General features: G+C 42.3%; 2 protein-coding genes across 7 annotated transcripts; both read right to left on the bottom strand.

Moving 5' to 3' along the window:
• Positions 1 to 17: 17 nt before the first annotated feature.
• Positions 18 to 9,424, bottom strand: fam118b (family with sequence similarity 118 member B). Of its 6 annotated transcripts, none has more exons than XM_019864935.1 (7): positions 9,223 to 9,424; positions 8,600 to 8,689; positions 7,019 to 7,271; positions 2,550 to 2,777; positions 1,799 to 1,927; positions 1,196 to 1,554; positions 18 to 1,084 (listed from the first exon to the last, which is right to left on the bottom strand). In XM_019864935.1, exons 2-6 carry the CDS (start codon positions 8,680 to 8,682, stop codon positions 1,228 to 1,230), a joined length of 1,020 nt encoding a protein of 339 aa, XP_019720494.1. In that variant the 5' UTR covers positions 8,683 to 8,689; positions 9,223 to 9,424; the 3' UTR covers positions 18 to 1,084; positions 1,196 to 1,227. The 6 variants fall into 6 exon arrangements, with proteins under 6 accessions (XP_019720494.1, XP_019720495.1, XP_019720497.1 ...); XM_019864936.1 differs by having other exon boundaries at positions 18 to 799; positions 1,257 to 1,554; positions 8,972 to 9,423; XM_019864938.1 differs by having other exon boundaries at positions 18 to 804; positions 1,257 to 1,554; positions 8,972 to 9,423.
• A 1,701-nt stretch (positions 9,425 to 11,125) lies between these two features.
• ilvbl (ilvB (bacterial acetolactate synthase)-like) lies at positions 11,126 to 17,446 on the bottom strand. Its single transcript, XM_019864931.1, has 14 exons — positions 17,068 to 17,446; positions 16,529 to 16,730; positions 16,018 to 16,145; positions 15,663 to 15,913; positions 15,157 to 15,256; positions 14,956 to 15,053; positions 14,689 to 14,825; positions 13,872 to 14,006; positions 13,684 to 13,798; positions 13,293 to 13,462; positions 13,131 to 13,201; positions 12,970 to 13,041; positions 12,608 to 12,713; positions 11,126 to 12,540 (listed from the first exon to the last, which is right to left on the bottom strand). Exons 1-14 carry the CDS (start codon positions 17,161 to 17,163, stop codon positions 12,362 to 12,364), a joined length of 1,860 nt encoding a protein of 619 aa, XP_019720490.1. The 5' UTR covers positions 17,164 to 17,446; the 3' UTR covers positions 11,126 to 12,361.
• Positions 17,447 to 18,496: the final 1,050 nt, after the last annotated feature.

Here is an 18,496-nt window from a genome sequence, read left to right on the forward strand (position 1 = left end):
GGATGCCAAAAGCTTTATTTTGAAAATAGTACTTATAAATACGATATCACAAACACACACAGGTACTTACAAATACAAAATACATACAAAGAACATGTCTGCACCAGTGGCAAGTTGCTACTTGCAGGACAAAGGCTTGCAAAAAAGGAACATAATTCGAATTGTCTCGGACATATTTGTGCCAGTCCTGTACGCAGTACAGCGCGAATGAAAAGTTACCCTTTTGTTGGGTGCTGCGTGTGGCAGGCGTCAACCTTGTAGAATTTGTGTGCGTTTGCATGCAGAGAGCAGGGGTAACATGAAGATACCCCTTCCAATGTGATGACTAATGGGCGATCACAGTGAGTCACATCTCTCATAGTTTACCATCAACAGCAGAGATGTATTTCTGGAGTGTCCCAAACTTCAATTTAGCTTCCCTTTTAAATAACAATGTGGGGGGGGAAATGACATACATTGGCCACAGTGTTAATCCAATCACCTGCAACACTTGCAGAGGACTGCCCCCTTGTCACAAGGAAATGCACAAAAAAAAAAAAACAATGGTCTGTGGCACTTAAACAAAAAGACAACATGGAGAATTTCAGTGAAGTTACTGACAAAGCCAGCTTTCATGAATGCTATCATGCAGTCAGCTGATACTACTAAGAACATCCGCAGGTAGTTTGACCCCCGAAGGAGCGAAATCCTTTTGACGTTCGAGCGCTCCTGACATACAGAAAGAGAACAGTCTTGTTTGCCGAAGTGGAAATCTGGTGTGTGGCCGCAGCTTGATGTCAGCGAGAAGAAGCATTCAGTCCTAACCTTGAAGGAGGTATGTCTGAGTGTTAAAGCCGTTCCGCTGCCCCCACCCCCCCATTTTAAAACCCTGGAAATACAGATAGAAAGGTTATACAGTAAACGAATGTTGGCACATCGCTCAAGCCACCAATCAAAACATAAGTACAGTAAAATAAGTTGTTTTTTTTTAAAGTGTCATAAGCACCATCGCGCATGAGGCCATGTGCAAAATGTGTCTTCAGCTCAGTGAGTGAGCCGTACAATTGATCAATGACGCAAGTTTTATTTGACCATACAACTTGATAAAACAGCAACAACGACCTTCTTATTAACCTGCACATAGAACTTCTAATTGGTTGATGGAATGATAGCAGACGCAAATAGTGCCGGTATTCTTTTGCCCCTAAAGCGAATGTAATGTCATGTAAGTTTGATCATCGCTATCCATCAAACCACATACGAACACTGTACCTTACCCCAGTCGTTCGTTGACACCTCTCGAAAGCAGATCTCGTTGGCCAGCCGCTCTAAATACTCGGGCAGGTCCGAGTACTCGTCCCCGTAGGAAATGACCTTGATGCCTTTGTCCAGCATGTTGTCGCGCAGCTTCTTGAACTCCCCCACGTCCTCGCGTCGCACAAGCATGAAATGCTCCAGGTCAGACTTGTGTTTCACCGCCTCTAAGAACAACGCCTGGAAGGTTGTGTCGTCAACGGTTCGCCCGCAGCCCAGGAAAACAAACGATTTGGTCTCATACAGCTTCTGGATCTCACGCTGTGGAATCCAGCGGGAAGATGCGTCATTGTTCTCGCAGTCGTACACACAGTGTTGTGAAATAGTATTCGCCCCCGATTTCTGTGTTCTTTGCATATTTATCACATACAAAGGTTTCAGTGCATCAAACCAATTTTGATATTACACAGAGACTACGTATACTGTATATATACGCGCGCGCACACACACACACACACACACACACACACACACACACACACACACAAAGCATTCGTAGACTCACCATAACCTCCGTGTTCCTCAGTACATTCTGGTAGCCAGCGGGGTGCAGCACAATGCCGCACGGGTTGGTGTAAACGCCATGGATGTGCAGAACACTTAACCTCCGCTTCTCCTGAGCCCACTCCAACACCTGCCCACAAAAGGAACAACACACACATTAGAACAGTCCACTGCACGACATCCTGTTCTGACCGGGTCGGCAGCGGGTAGCAGTAAGAGCCCCCGACATAAATACCGGGACTGAGAGGCAGAACGGTATGTCACCATCAGGAAAAGTTTGACATTTGTATTTTATGATGATGGCGCATTTATTTCACATGCCTGGCGTACCGCTAAGAAATAACAGCACAATTTGGTGGAGCAAAAAAAAAAAAAAACGCTTGAGGCTCAGTTTTAACCCAAAAGCAAATGGAGTCCAAACAGAATGCTATTTCAAGTGTGATCATTTATCAATTGGGTCAATATTGACCCAGGAGGAACTTCATTAAAAGGCGATCTTGGTGACTAAAAGGAGAAGATCAGGCCGTTAGGTTTGAAATCGACCAAAGAAGCAGTGTAAATGATCTTGCTTTAGTATTTCAAGGTTGCTATTTTTATTTTTTTTTAAGTGTTCCGAGTCATGCCCAGTAATAAAGTCTTTGTTGACGTTCATGCTCCAGTGAACCTTGCTCTCCTTTTAAATTGCTGACTGGTCTTAACTAGGCTCGACCGTTCAATCAATACCTCAGCATAATGTCAACAGGAACCTTTACCTTTTTCTCGTCGGTCAGATCCAAAGACTCCAACTTTGTGCCTTGGTGAGCCGCGTAGATCTCCAACAGGTTGTCAAAGTTGGTGGTGAGGACAAGCGCGCCGCTTTCCATTAACTGCAGCACGGAGCGCAGCAGATGTTTCCCGGCGTGCTCCATCTTGCATTCCAAATCGTCGAACACCTCGTACAGGCAGTCCTTGAAGAACGTGGAGCGTACATTGCCTGTTCTCTGAAAACGATATCGTGACACATTGTTCACATTCATAAATCGAAAAACACTGACATTTTCAGAGGACAAATTAAAATCTCACACGTTGCACTGCCACGTGTGAAATGCACGGTGGTTTCATTGAAGATGTTAAATTGATGAAATGTGAAAATGTTTTTTTTTTGTTTTTTTGTTTGTTTGTTTTTATTTGGCTTGTGATTGGCTGGCGACCAGTTCATCTTCTTGCCCCAAAGTCGGTTGAGATAAGTTCCAGCTCACTTGCAACTCTCATGAGGACAAGCGGGATGACAATAAAATGGACGGACGGACATTTTATTTCCCATTAGTGAGTGACTTCAATTTACATGAATTGATATGACGGTTAAGAATGGAGCACTCTTGGGGGAAAAAAAAAAAAAAAAACATGAGCACGCATACCTCTTAAAACCATTTTCAAACCTGTAGCATGTAGGCAACTAATTGGATTACACTTGAGTTTAAGGTGTGACTTATCTCATCGTGTCACCTAAATCGAGGATGCATAAAGTGACTCAAAGGCAAAGGAAATCCGAGCGCTAACAGAGCAGAGACCGCAGTTGAGAGCAATGAGAATGCCGAAAAGGTACGAGCAAGGTGTGAACCCCCCCCCCCCCCCCCGCAAATCTCACTTTTGTTCCGCATCTAATTCTATGACTGCTGTGTCTTTGTGTGAAAGCGCACACGGCTCAGACAATATCTTGTTTTGCTGGGATGTGTGTTGCTCCAAAAAAAAAAAAAAAAAGGGGGGGGGGGGCTCTCATGTACTGTACACGGATGACGACTGTGCTCTGACGACATAGTAAATCTGCATGGAAGCTATAAATAGTGAACTTTTGCGGCTCGCTGTAGTGACACCTCGGTGATCTGGGCGCCGGGAGACGCTCGACTCTGGGAGACGGACTTGAAGGCGATTACCGAACTAATGGGCTTTAAACAGCTTGATTCCTTTCCACGGGAAAGGAGCCATCATCCGCCATGTCGTGTCTATGGCAGCCAAGCCCACATCGCTGTGTCCTCAGGCCATCTGAGCGACTCAGCAAACACCAAATAAAGTGCAAGTAAACAAGTCTGGTACTTAAATCAACAGATAATTAAGCGGGTTCTTTTAAGCACAGTTTTTTTTTTTTAGTAGCAATAGGGAGTCATGGTATCCCGACCCTCAGATATTCATTGAATCGTCAGTGAATATTCATCGCAAGTTGAATATTCATGACTTGACTGGAATTGGGCTTGTACATTTCGGAAAAAGTTCCACACGCACCAAGTTGTCAAAACACGTCCTGTTCAACACAGAGTGGCAAAAACGACGTGGCTGCCAGCCAATTGGCAACTATTGATTGTTTACTGTCTGGATCTTCACTCAGTACTCCGCCTTAAGTCACACGGCACAAATCAACAGTGAACGCCAGTCACGGGAGATTTGCCAAAACGAGTCCGTTTACTTCACGGAAAATTTGGTTATTGTTCACTTTACAGTCATACTTTCAGAAGAAAAAGTGTTTCCAAAGCATCACTCAAAATAAATCCCGTTTCTTATTGTGTCGTCTGCTCATCCGCATTCCGACAGTTTGATGTCCAAAATTTGGAGCATATCCCCCCCCCCCCAAAAAATTTTTTCACATTTTAAACGTAATTAAACGAAAGAATAACGCTTGAAATGCAAATGTTTTATTTAATCCTCCCCCCACCAAAATTTTTCACATTTTAAACGTTATTAAACAAAAGAATAACGCTTGAAATGCAAATGTTTTATTTAATGTTCTGTTAAGTGTTCTGTAAAGCACTTTGTTTCAGCTACTAGGGCTGTTGTGAAAGCACTAGCGCATATAAATAACGACGTGTTGTGTTGTATACGTTTTAAGATGTTTGCTTTCTGGGACGTTCAACGGGGAAACGTAAAAATGGAGACACAGAAACCATCCTCGGCCCGTAGAGGAAAATAACAAGAGCTGTCGATTTCAAAATCGTCCGCTTTGGGAGCGGTTTCCAAAGTGTTTTTGGCTCCGAAAATGCCGTTGACACATATGCGGACGTGCTTCACGGGAGGATTTCAAAGTAATTGCAGATGGCAGGCAGGTTGCCCGTTCAAGTCTTGTATAGCAAATTGTTAGCAGGCTCGATGTCTGACTGTGTCTTTAACCAAATGCAAAGCAGACACGGCATGACGTTTTATTGTTTTGTGCTTTCTACTGTCTTCGTTATTCATTTCTTGTTTTATTGTTGTATATATGATATTTGCTCCATGTACAGCACTTTGTATACAGCGATGGCTGTTTGAAAGTGCTCTATAAATACAGTTGAGTTGAGTTGAGTTGAGTTGAGTTGAGTTGAGCAGCTCGGTGATGTTATTTCTGTGTTTTTCCGATAGCAAACAGGTCTGGAGCACAGTGGAGTGAAAAGAACACGGCAGAGAAAGCCATAAAGTGCTGTTTGCTCCATTTGGGACAGCAGGCTGAGGGGTTGACACAAAGTGAGTTTTATCAGTGTCAAAAGTGCAATGAGACATGACTAACAGGAGACAAACGCTATCAGGACCACCCACCCTCTCCCTCATCTGTCAGCAATTTCTCCAGTTCTTGGGCTTTTTTTTTTTTGTGAATGTATTGTTGCAATGCCATAAAAATTTGGAAGCAGACAAAAATGTCACTGCAAATCCCTCCTCTCAAGTTGCACATAAATTTGGCAGCAGGTCAAACCAAGTGGTCATGTGTGAGGTCACGCAAGATTTGCTGACCACTCTACATATTAACTCCACAGGTGCTTTTGTATGCGTATGCGCGTGTCTGTGCAGGTTCGTGATGCCACCGCAGTGGATGATGGAAAAGAGAACTACGACGAAGGAAGACCACAGAACGAGAAATGGGCCTTCACGTAACAAATTGCGAATGCATCTTTTTGCTGGTTGTTTAGTACAACATAGCAACGTCAATATGTTGACTCCCCGCAATCAAGGAACACAGCACCGTGTTGACAAACTACCCAGTGCACCCCAACCGCGGTCTGGTGACCAAAGCAAGAATACTTTTTTTTTTTTGAACTGTGACACTTCTTCATTTCGGAATGGGCCAAGGAGGAACAATTCAATTTAATGCAGAAGTCATTCGTTGCTCTCACGTGTACTCTGATAGCGAAACGAGATTTTGAGGGCGATTCAAAGCCCTACTGTGTCTCTCGTTGGCTGCGGTCATGCCGGTAGTTCTCAGTGAACTTTTAAAGTGGGAAGTTAGTCAAACAAGTTCCTCAGACCATCACAAATGTTCATAGTTATCTGACTAAGCCGTGTGTCAGAATACTATGAGTGAACTTGATTACATGAAACCATTTTCCCTGTGATGTCAAGGTGATATTTCATAAACTATTGTATTTATATGCCATTATATATTCAAGCAAGTCCACGCACAAAGAGTGGGCATCGATTTGCAGGTATTTTACATCAAACTTCAAAATTCAAATGGCCTCAAGATAATATACAACTTGGAAACAGACAAATATGTCAGTGAAACGCACTGCTCTCAAGACGCACAAAAATGCGGCGGGCAAATCCAATCCACCATGCTGTTAAATCAGGCGAAACTGTAATAGATTATCTCAAGTGAGATTTACTTTTTCTTTGCCTTTTGTGTGTGTGTGTGTGTGTGTGTGTGTGTGTGTGTGTGTCACTTGGTGTTTTTTTTTGTCAGGATGGCAAGAATATAGGCAAATCACACCTTTTAAACAGAACTATGAATGGAACTTGGCTGCTCAATATAACGAAGCAGAGGCAACAATTAAACATCGTTAATAAAATAACAAGTGCCGTTTACCGTTCATGTGTAGAAACTCACATCACCTCCCAGCACATGCTGTAATCTCCCCTCTGAATGTTTGCCAGATCAGAGATAGTGGTCGAAACACAATTTGTTTGAAAAGAGATTAACTTCTTCAAACCTTTGCTAACTGTACAGACAATATTTGAAGTAGCAATTTAACGTAGCCACCGTATGATAAAACCATACCAAGATAAATTGTAACTATTTGCCGATGTCCAAAAATAAAAAAAAAATTGTTTAACAGCCAGACCTTTTGTTATGCCGCAGTCATAGGAGTTGGCATCATTGGCTCTCTTTATTTTGAGGAAAAAATTAACATAGAGCATGGAAACAGAGACTATTAGTGATCTTGAAACGATGACACAGCAGTGTGGAAAGGAGAAGCAAAGGGAAATCAAAAACATAATGTCTTACCGGGGAAAGTTTCTGAATGAGGTCATGAGCCACATGCACCAAATTTTTATCTTCCTGCATGTGCTTTTGGAAACGCCGACTCTCCTCTTCTTCGAGTAAGTCAAAGTCATTGGCGGCATCCAGCAGGGCCTGAATGAGGCCTTTCCAGGAGCGGAGAGCGGGGACCTGCGGGGCCACGGCGGAGCTTATCCCCGTGCCGATCACCAACACGAGCTCGGGGGCATGCTTTGTCTTCAGGCTGGGCAACAGCTTCCTTTTGGACACACAGTTAGAATGGCATCCATAAAACAGGAGGGCTTTACAGAATTAATTACCTGAACAAGTCCTAGTTTGTGAGCAGTGTCAGAAGTAACAAGGTACAAATTAGAGACTTTTCTTATAAGCCGTTACATATAAACTTTAAAGGGAAAGTCAACTCCAAAACATTCTTTATAAGAATCGCTCAGCTTCAGAAAACAAGTGAGCCTTGATTGGTTGTTACCTGAGCCCTGGCAACTGTGACGTCATTTTCAGTTAACAGAAAGTGGCAAAATGGCCGCCCCCCCAGAGATGACTAATAACGGGGGGATTTTGCTTAACTCATACTCCAAACACAATATTAATCAGAACGCATTGTCGAGATCAGTGGAGGTGCATAGAACATATTATTGTAAAGTTCAATGGTACAAAGGCCTATTAAGATAAATATCAACTGTAATATTGTTTCCGTATTGTTTTGTTACAGGATGGCAATTTAACGAAATGAAATATGCCACTCATAAAAGTAGTTGCCTTGGTGAAAGAAAAACATAAAAAGGAGCATGACACACATAATTCTGATACATATACTGTAATATAATATGAGGTGTGTCAGACAAACTCCAGGACTGGTGTCACAAAAGGTATACTTCAAATCTAAAGGACAAATGTCTAGGTTTTCTCTTTGACGTAATCCACCTCCTTTCACTGTCTCCAGCTCAGTCGGCAAGGCCATCTTGACATCATTCCTATGTTCAAAACTGGTCCCTTTGATGAGTCCCCTCATCTTGGGAATGAGGAAAAAGCTCGCAAAGCCAGGTTGGGTGAGTGCAGAGGTTGTTCCAGCGTGGCAATGCTGTTCTCGGTCAGGAACTGACGGATGCTCAGGGCATTGTGATCAGATGCGTTGTCATGGTGCAGTAGTCATTTCCTTGCCCCAACTCCCACCTTTTCTCTCGCACTGAACAAACAACGCAGGATCTTTTGGTAGATGTCCTGGTTGACCGTCTGGCCCACTCTGCTGGGGAGAACTCCTAGTTGGCAGTTTGGGTTTGAAATATAACTTTTGTGACACCAGTCTGGAGCTTTTCTGACACATCTCTTCGACATCGAGTGTGTACAGAGAGTCGATGTTTTATCTTATGTGTTCTGTTGTATTGTTATTTTACGCAATATGTTCTGAAAAGTACTTTATTACAGCTGCAGCTGTTGTGAAAGCACTATATAAATAAAGGTACATTGTATTACACCTAAATACAGTATATAGTTTACTTTTCAATGACAGACAGTTGACTTCTGGGTGTCTTTGAAGCATGACCAGTATTCACAATGACATATGCTTACCTAGGCTTCTTTCCATTTGAATCTGCATCCTGAGAATCAGCTGCAGTTCGTTTCTCGGTTTTCACCGCTACAACAGAGGCCATTCAGCACCTGGAACCATCAAAACAGTCAATGCCATACCGCAAAACAAACTTTTCCGATTACCTCACTAACGCGCCAATGGTTTATATTATTATGCAGTTAAACGAAACGATGTACAGCGCGGTGTCTGAGTCCAGATAAAACAGGAAGTACACATTCGGCGCATCTTCTGTAATAATGAGACCCAGGACTGAGACAAAGAGCCTGTAGTTTGAGCTATCCCAGGGAAAATGACGAGTGAATGTACATACAGTATTTGTCAACGCGCTCATCTGCATGAAAATTACTTACCTTTATTTTTAAGGGAGGAAGCGCCCGACGTTTGTTTGAAAGTCTGTTCACGGAGAACTTCCTATAATTCCAGCTCAGTGAGAAACAGTCGTACCACTCCTGGCAATCTCAGCTTTTTGTAATCGAAATAAGTCCACGTCATCAAGTATTTGTAACAAGAAGTGATGGACAAAACCCGGCTTACAAACTGACGAAGCACCGAGCTAACTCGACTTTAATAGCACAACTGTTGCTATAGCTGTCTTTCTAACCTTGTTTAAATGGCACAGGAACCCGGGTTAACTTGTCATGATAAACGCGGAGCCTGAAGGAGCCTTCGCAAATGGCATAGAAACGTTCCGAAATAAAGTTTGGACTACGCAGAGGCTCAGCACTTTTGTCCAATGTTGAGTTTGTGTTTCGCGTGAGAGCCGAGAGACAGAGCAGGGTGGTTGAAGTCGCCGCCTGTGGTGATTCTGCTGCTTGTCTTATGATGCTTTCACGTGCATCACGGATAACAAAAGCGTGTCGTTTACAGTAGCGTGGCGTGTCAGAAAGAGGCCGTACATTTCTTCCATCAAGACACAGTACATTGTATCATATATATCAAATAGAACTCGTATTAATTCTCGTAATAATTCTCATACTCATATCGACAAGTCGGAGCTTAATGACACGTTTTCAAGTCATAATAAGTAGCCATTGTGTTTTACTTAATTATGTTATTCATTTTCTACACTTTAATGAGCGTTTGAAAGCAATACGATTCAAACACAACCAATGATGTGACGTCAAAGGCGAAGAGATTAGTGTCCTCAGTGTATGCGCACATTACTATATATAAAAATAGTGTTTATTGTATCTCCTTTCGGAAAATGATGACGTAAATAGTAATACGACCCCCTCCCCCTCTGTGTTTTGTCCTCAACTAAATCCGTCCTCCCCTTTAACATAATTGTGAACACGTATTTTTAGTCACTTTGAAAAATAACTTCTGCGATTTTCAGTCAGCACTTTCTAAAATGGATAATAACTACCGTATTTTTCAGACTGTAAATCGAACATGTTTTCATAATTTGACTGTTCCTGCGATTTATCCTGTGGTGCTACTTGTATAATTATAAATTACACATCAGACTGGCAGCCAAAATCCCATCCCCTAATCTGGTTGACAGCAGACGAACTACTACCAGTTGGATTCGAAGCTTCCTTCTTTTTAGTGAACACGTTTTACCTTACCTAGAATACCACGTCTCATTATGGCAAAGAACCCTGGCCGAAAGAATCCAAGGAAAATTTGGTCCTTGCTGTCAATGTGATGTGGGAACAGAGATATTGAGTTTGAGTCCTGAGTTTTACTGTTGTTGGTCTAGGTTTTTACACAGTATTACCTCGCAATTTTTTGCAGATTATGTGGTTATGTTGGCTTCCCCAAGCTGCAATCTTCAACTCTCACTGGAGTGGTTTGCACCCAAGTGTGAAGCGGTACTGATGATACTCAGCATCTTCAAATTTGAGACTATGTTTTTAAGTCAGAAAACAATGGAGTGCTTTATTTAGGTCCGGAATGAGACCTTGCCCCAACCGAAGGAGTTCAAGTATCTTTGGGGCTTTCTTGTTCACAAGGGTGGGAAGAACGGAGCAGGACATGGACAGGCGGATTGGTGCGGTCTCTGCCATGATGCGGTCGATCTACGTTCCTACCCTTACCTATGGTCGTGAGTTGTGGATTTTGACCGAAAGAAAAAGATGATACTAGCCTCTGAAATTGGGTGTCTGGGCTAGATAGGGTGGGAATTTCAGTCACACGGGTGGAGCTCCGAGTCGAATTGCATTGAGAAGAGCCAGATGAGGGAGCTTGGTCATCTTGTTCAAATACCTCCTGGATGCCACCATGGTGAAGGTGTTCTGGGCATGTTCCCATTGGGAGGAGTCTGCGGGGATGACCCAGGACACCCTGAGAGACTAAGTCTACCAGGTTGGCCTGGGAAAGCCTCAGGAAGAGATGAACGAAGTGGCTGCGGAGAACAAAGTCTGGGCTTCCCTGCTTACATTGCTGATTCCACGACCCGACGCTGGATAAGCGCAAGAGAAAGAATGATTAGATAGATGGTTCATCAAAATCATACAAAACTATGACAATATTTGATAAATTACAAAAAACAAAAGTCGCCCGTCTTTATTTGTCAGTTTATTAGATAATGAAATTCAACACACATTTTCTATTGGACACTGAAAAAAATCCCTTCATACAGCAGCAATAAACGTGCATTTTCCTTGTGAACCAATCATGAACATTTATAGTGCAATATATGATGCAGAATGTAAAGCAGGAGTGGGCGGGAGCATTTGATCTGGCCTGCTATGCAATTCTAGAAATACGACAAAACCCCCCAGGGGAAAGTGCTCTAAAAATCACAAAAACACTAAACCCTGAAATGCTCATCTTATATAAAAATGAGTATTTGTTTGACTGATTGCTATCATATATTTTTTTTCTAACGTTTAATATGGTCTTGGAGGACAAACAACTGGCCCCTGAGATGAAATAACATCCACCTGCTAAAAATGACATCATTTGTGTATATTACAGTCACATATATCAATATATTCTGCAATACTGTATATTACTGTTATTCTATCTGAGCATCCGAAAGGCATATACTTGAAAGCATTCAAAATGTTTTCAAATTCTTCAGCCTGAAAAGCCTGATTATGATCCTGATCATTTGAATCAGGTGTGTTGGAAGAGGGAGAAATTGTCAACAGGCTGGATCGGGGATTTCAAGACACGGACTTGGGCACCCCTGCTCTGGAGAATACAACAGGTTTCAAACACAAAGGCTTAATGTTCATTTCACAACGGGATTGAAGGCATTCTGGTTGCATCTAATTAACAACGCAAGAAACTGCAATACGTACGTGGTGAACAAATGCTCTGTACAAGTTGATGATAACGTTGGGTGGAATTACTTGTATCGAAAAAAATTCTCACTTTTCGGCAGTTCCCCAAAAACGGCATGTTTATTGTCATTAGCATTACATCGTCAAAGACAGCGAGCCATTTTCAACGCTTTTGATTTGTCAATTTAGAAAAACAAAAACACAAGTGTGGAGTGGACAGTAGTATAAATTTGTGAAAAATATGAAATTTACCAAATTGTGACAGGAGGGTTTATTTAGCCCAATGCCAGCGTTTTTTTTTTTTTTTTTTTTTTTTTGCGGGTGTCCCTTATTGAAATGCAATGATTATGGTTTGGGCAGAAAAGTAACCCTGGAAGCAGAAAATGTTTAACTGTATGATTAAGGCTTTCACGATCCATTTTCTTCTATACTATAAAAAAAAAATAATAATAATAATAATTAAAGCAGCCATTGGTACTGGCTGAATATGCTCAGAGCACATGAACATTAAACAGAGATGGAGCCCTCTCTAAAGTTAGTTTTGCCTATCAGGACATTGAGAAGTGTTGCTTTTCCCATTCGGCTTTCCTTTCGAGCCTCCCTGATGATGTACCCGAGCTGCTCTTCATCCTCACGCCTTATAAGGTAGCCTTTACCACCATACCCATCAGCCACAGTGTGATAATCTGCAAACAGGGAGGTCAGCGGAATACATTAGAACACGAGAGATAGAACCAATCATCAAGCACCAACCTGTATATGCCAGGCCACATGCCACGTTGCTGCCCAGAATGGGAACCTGTTCTCTGGAAATCTGACTCCAACATGCGTCATTTCCCACCACAGCAATAACTGGTGTCTGTAAACAGAAGAGAATCCCTCTTTAAGTGATGCATCTCCACTGCAGATAGGGGATGCCTTTATTGTACAAACATTTGCATTTTCATAAAATTGCCTCCCATATCTGTCACAAAGACATAGGATTTTGTTTTTGTTTTGTTCGTGACCCTTGTGAGGATAAAGCGGATCAGAAAATGGATGGATGGATGGATATGATGCTTGACCTCTATTCTAACAACAGTATCACAGAAATGTAATGAATATGATGGATGTACCTTATGTCGAGTGAACGTGTCAAACTCGGCAACACTGTATCCAAGGGAACCGTCACCGTAGACAATCCACACCTAAAACGCACAGGAGGTCAGATTTCATTCATGAAGCGTCACAAGCAGATGGATCCTTTTTCCAAAAAAAACTTGCATCCGCTCAGCACCTCTGATTCAGGCCGGCACAGTTTTGCACCGAGCGCAAATCCTCCTCCTACGCCCAGCGTTCCAAAGGCCCCTGTTGGGAATCATTATTCTCCTAATATCCAATTCATTTTAACTGCAATCCCCAAAGAGTTTTTCATGTCACGTAAAGAGAAAGAGCGAACCTGGATCGAGCCAACGCAGCGGTGCCCGCGGCCTCAAGATATAAGCAGCACTTCCTACGAAATCCCCGCCGTCCGCTACAATGATACTGTCCTCTGACATGTGCTCGTCCAACACGTGAAGTACCTTCAAGGGGTTCAGGTGATGCTCCGTCTTCTCATCGGCTTTAACCCTGAAAATGAAAAAAGACAACAATTACCTTTGCTAAAGTCAATGTCATGCTCTTCAAACACCCAAAACACTAAATCATGTCTTGATGCAAGTTCACGTTATAAAATGAATAATGCGATACTTTTTATGTCATTACGTGATAGTGAGCATTTTTTTTGTGTGCGTCTATCACCAGTACTCTTCCATAATTAGTCAGGAAAACATTTTAGATGGCCTCCTTACCTATTTATGTTTTCTTTGATCACGTCTCCTGCTTTGAGGGTTTGAGGCCATTCTTCCGGACATCGATGGCCCTTTAAGCCTTTGAAAAGCCGTACTAAAAATGAACCAGCGTCACCTATGATCGACAAACATTTTACAAATTGCAAATGCAAGTGACCAAAAAAAACAAAAAATAGCTACAAACAAACCTTGAATTGCGACAGTTGGTGTCCAGAACATATCCGAGTTTTTGAGCAGCTGCATCCTGTCTCTGTTGACAGCGATGATCTTACTACGTCTGTTCAGAACTTTGCCGTAGCCCAAACGGAAGTCGCACACCGTGCCTGCAAAACAAAAAAACGAATCAAACTACTCACAATTTTTAGAAACATATCTTTCATACTGTCGATTATTGACTGAATAAAGAAGACAATTACATCACGTTTCAAGATAAGAAAGCTAAGCATAAACTTGTCTGTCTAATCTAGCCTTATCGGGCTCGACAGGAAAGATCAAAGTCCAAATAAATATGATTTATCATCTGACATGCATTTGTGGACTAAATGTTGCAGTATTTCCCAGAATAAGAAACACCGGCAGCTGTACCTACACAAAGTAAATGAACTAAGAAGTGACTTGCACTCCCTATGATGTTCTCAACTATTTGACTCAGAGGCTCACACTCAATCAAATTCTTTATACCTAGGTCAAATGTTGAATGTGATGAATGGGTGAAAATGAAACGAGGAAGTGGGAAAGACTTCCTACCATGACAGAGCATTCTCATCAGCACCAGCCGGGCATGTACTCAAAGTATGAAGGACAAACAGACACGGAACTTTCTTCAAAATGAAAAAAACAATTTAAAATCCATATTGCAGTTTTTAAAACTCCCTTTGCATGTCCTTTGGCCTTTTGTCACTTCTTTTGTGTCTTTTTCTCAACTGCCGATACACTTAAACTTGAGCACTTGCTGGAAAAAAAAAAAGAAAACATGATTTCAACGGTCAATACTCAACGTCTGACCTGCGAGGATCACAACATCGGCCTCCTTCAGAGCATCGCGTCTGTTTTGTCGAATGTGGATTGGGCTGTCTTTACCGAGCATGCCTCGAGACATGCCCCCAAGGAAGCAAGGAATGCCCAAGTCCTCCAAAGCACGCCTGTAATGCCATCAAAAGGATCCGATTGGATGTTACGCCTAATTTACCCTCACGGAATAAACATGCCCTACAACAGTGAAGCACAATGAGTACTTATACAATAAAATACTTTAGCAAAACACATTTTCACCTGATCTCATTGACTGGTGTTGGTGGTAGCGTGGCTTGGCTTCCGAGGAGGATAACAGGCTTCTTGGCTCGGCTTACCAGCTCAATACACTTTTGTACCTAATGAGCATTGCAAAAAAATAGATCTATGTTTCCCACACTGTATCACATCACTAGGTTTGGGGAAAAAAAAAAAAAAAAACAGAGCCACGTGTTGATGTACCTGATCATCTGTGGCTTGTGGAATGTCAACAGGTAGAGGTGAAACGTCTCTTCTCTCCCAGGCACCAGCAAAAATGTTCGTGAGGTGGTTGTTAAGGTACCTAGCAAGTATGCATTCAGTTTCATTCATCATATACACACAGTAGAATTCAATAGATTTTTAAATATGTACAGTGGAAACCCTGCGTGCACACGGTTCAGCACCCGCGTATTTCAAACATTTGCAGATTTTTTTCCCCAATATTTTAGAAAATATTTGCATATTTTCGACTGATGTTGATGTAAAAATGTTGCCCCTCCAAGAATGCTAAATAATCTTATCAAAATTGACCATCATTATCTTTGTTAAAGCAGAAATGTTACTAGAGCGCCGTTATTGGCTTTCATCAACTTGTTCAGTTGTGCTTAATGTTGCGGTCGGTGACTGTATGATTGTGCAGGCAACCCACAAATGGCACTTGAACTTTGTCCATAACATAGAGGGGGGAAAACAAAAAATGAACGTACCAGGAGATAATTTTGCCCATCAGGCCTTTGGGAGGGTTTTTAACAGCAAACTCTCTGGACACCAAATGGTAAGGGTACAGAGTGTCGATGGGGAATTCTATAAAAACGGGCCCGGGTGTTCCAGACTGGGCAACAGCCAGCGCCTTTCTGACAACAGGCACGATTTCTCGGACCGTTCTGATGGAGGCACAGAACTTACACAGAGGCTTAAACAGAGACATTTGGTCAATGTCTTGCAGTGCTCCTCTGCCCTGGAACCCAAAACAACAAATACCAGAAAAACATTGGTTGGAACATTTCAGCAACATTAATTACACTCACTACAGATTGTCACAACATAACAATTTGACTGTACCTGAAGAAGTGTCCCAGCAGCCCCTCCGATGAGCAACAAGGGCGATTCCGCCATTTGAGCGTTCTTCACCGCTGTCACGGTGTTAGTGAGACCTGGGCCGGCAGTCACTGCAGCTACACCAACGGTACCTAATGGGAAGACAGTCAGTAAAAGGACACATCATTTGATACACGATAATTGCAAGTTCAACAAATGTTCACATGGTTTAAATCAGGAGTGTACACACCATGGCCATCCGTGTTTGAGCGGCCCGCAGCGTAGACTAAAAATTTCCTATTTAACATAGCCTGTGTCTTTTGCTTGCATTGTACTACAGTGCTTACTGTCTACACCTTTGTTTTCAACCAATCACACATCATTCACACTCAGACCTTGGTCAAGACTGTAAGTGGAAGATGAAATCTATACATTCATTCATCATCATCCTGACTGCTGAGGAAATCTGGTGACAAGAAGTCAATATCAAAAAGAAAACAACATGGCCACTGTATGTGTCGTGATAAAAGGGCACCTGAAAGCCGCGCCACTGCATCAGCAGCAAAGACAGCCGTGGCCTCGTGCCTGGTGTCCACAATCCGGATGCCCACTTTCTCGCAGGCCACCAGGATGGGCGAGATGTGTCCACCAACCAGAGTGAAGACATACTTGATCCCGTGGGCACGCAGGACCTCTGCCACGCTTTCGCCACCATGCCTTGGGCTTTTTGTCTCAGTCTGTGGGATGTCAAAAAGGACGAGATTTTAAAAATCTAGTGTGAACTGATTTACCACAGCTGCATCTATAAAAATAAAAAAAAAAGACATCCATCATTCCCAACATGCCAGGGTGTGACATTGACCTTTGTGTTAGGAAGACATACAAAGTATAAGGTTAGGTGGACTTAATTTTTCATGTCACACTCGCTAAAGGGAATGATAGCACATAGAAGTGGGATAATTGGTTCACTAAAATGGCGCTCAACATTCTGGCTGTGTAGTAAAAAGAAACTCGAAATAAACACTATAATTGATTTTATCCGTGAACGCGGATAATTTGTCCGTGAACGCTTACCTTGTGGAACAACTGGTACAGTAAGCCAAGTCTGTTGGCAGCAAATATAAGTCCACTTAGAGCCAAACACCCAAGAATGGCCCCGAGTGACTCCATGACAAGAAGCAAGGCAGTGGGGCGGAATGAAGTTACACTTGACAAACAAAACACTGAAGTTCACCCGGCGCTGATCAATGCAGGCTAGGCTAAATTAATCGGGAACCACTGCAAACAATTGCTACACGTTCCAGATTGTGGTATTCTAGAAGATTCATTGTCGAGTTACCGAATACGACATTACTTGAGGCGAAAGGTTAAAACAGTGGTGTCGTTTCCTACATTGACAACAACGTCAATAGTCGCACTTCCATTCATATCTTTTGATAATACGGTAGCGAAACGCACGAGTTGGACGTTTCCTTTCAAAATAAATATCTATTAATTGAAGGCCAGCGCAATGTTATGCATTAAAACAACTGTTGTCAAATTATCAAACACTACAATTACTTTTTTAAAGTACTGTTTAATTTGTACCTATATTTTCCTCCAATTCCTATCATAGGGAAAACAGTACAGCTTTATTTTGAAGAAAATAAAAAGAAAACTTATTCCGGTTAGTAGAAGTTTGAGACGACGCGAAGTTAAGCCGCCGGCGGCCATTTTACGTTGCCAATTGATAAGCACGCCAAAGTTAAAGACATTGATTTCTCTGTAACGTCTTCGCGTTATTTTCTGTCTCCACGGCGAAAAGCTCACATTGTCTGATATGCGGTCGTACCAATGGGGCTAGGAGAAGCACAATACACGTACATTTCTTCAGTAATAATGCAATTATACATTTTCTCTGATAAGGTAAATATGTGAATGCTACTAAACGATTCGGCGGCGTCATGTTTTCAAAACCATGAACAATGAAATGAAAGCAAAGTCCATCCGGGGAGGGGGGTGGTCGCTATGACATGTAAACATTGTCTCTGTAAGTCACATTTCACAATACTGTGATAAAATACTTTCAATATTCGATGTAAACAGTTGAGTGTGTTCTTTGAGAGGCTATTAATCGAGATCGGCATTCTGTCGTAAAACACGCACCAATAACAGTATTTTCAGCGAAAAAGACATGACAGTTGTCTGTACCATGGCAACGTAAAATGCCTGCTGTCTGACTTCATCCACGAGGAGCCAATTATTAAACATGATACATATTTGTAATGGTCATCTCATTTCATCTGGCTTCTTGAGTGGAGTTAGCAAGCTCTCCCCGTGCCTGCGTGGGTGTTCTCCGGATACTCCGGTTTCCTCCCACATTCCAAAAACGTGCGTGGCAGGATAATGGAACGCGGTAAATAGTTCCTAGGTGTCATTGTGAGCATGGATGGTTGGTTGTTCGTCTATGTGTGCCGTGCGATTGGTTGGCAACCAATTCAGGGTGTCCCCCGCCGACTGCCCG

Source organism: Hippocampus comes, unplaced genomic scaffold (assembly GCF_001891065.2).
Source record: "Hippocampus comes isolate QL1 unplaced genomic scaffold, H_comes_QL1_v1.1 scaffold276, whole genome shotgun sequence".
NCBI lineage: Eukaryota > Metazoa > Chordata > Actinopteri > Syngnathiformes > Syngnathidae > Hippocampus > Hippocampus comes.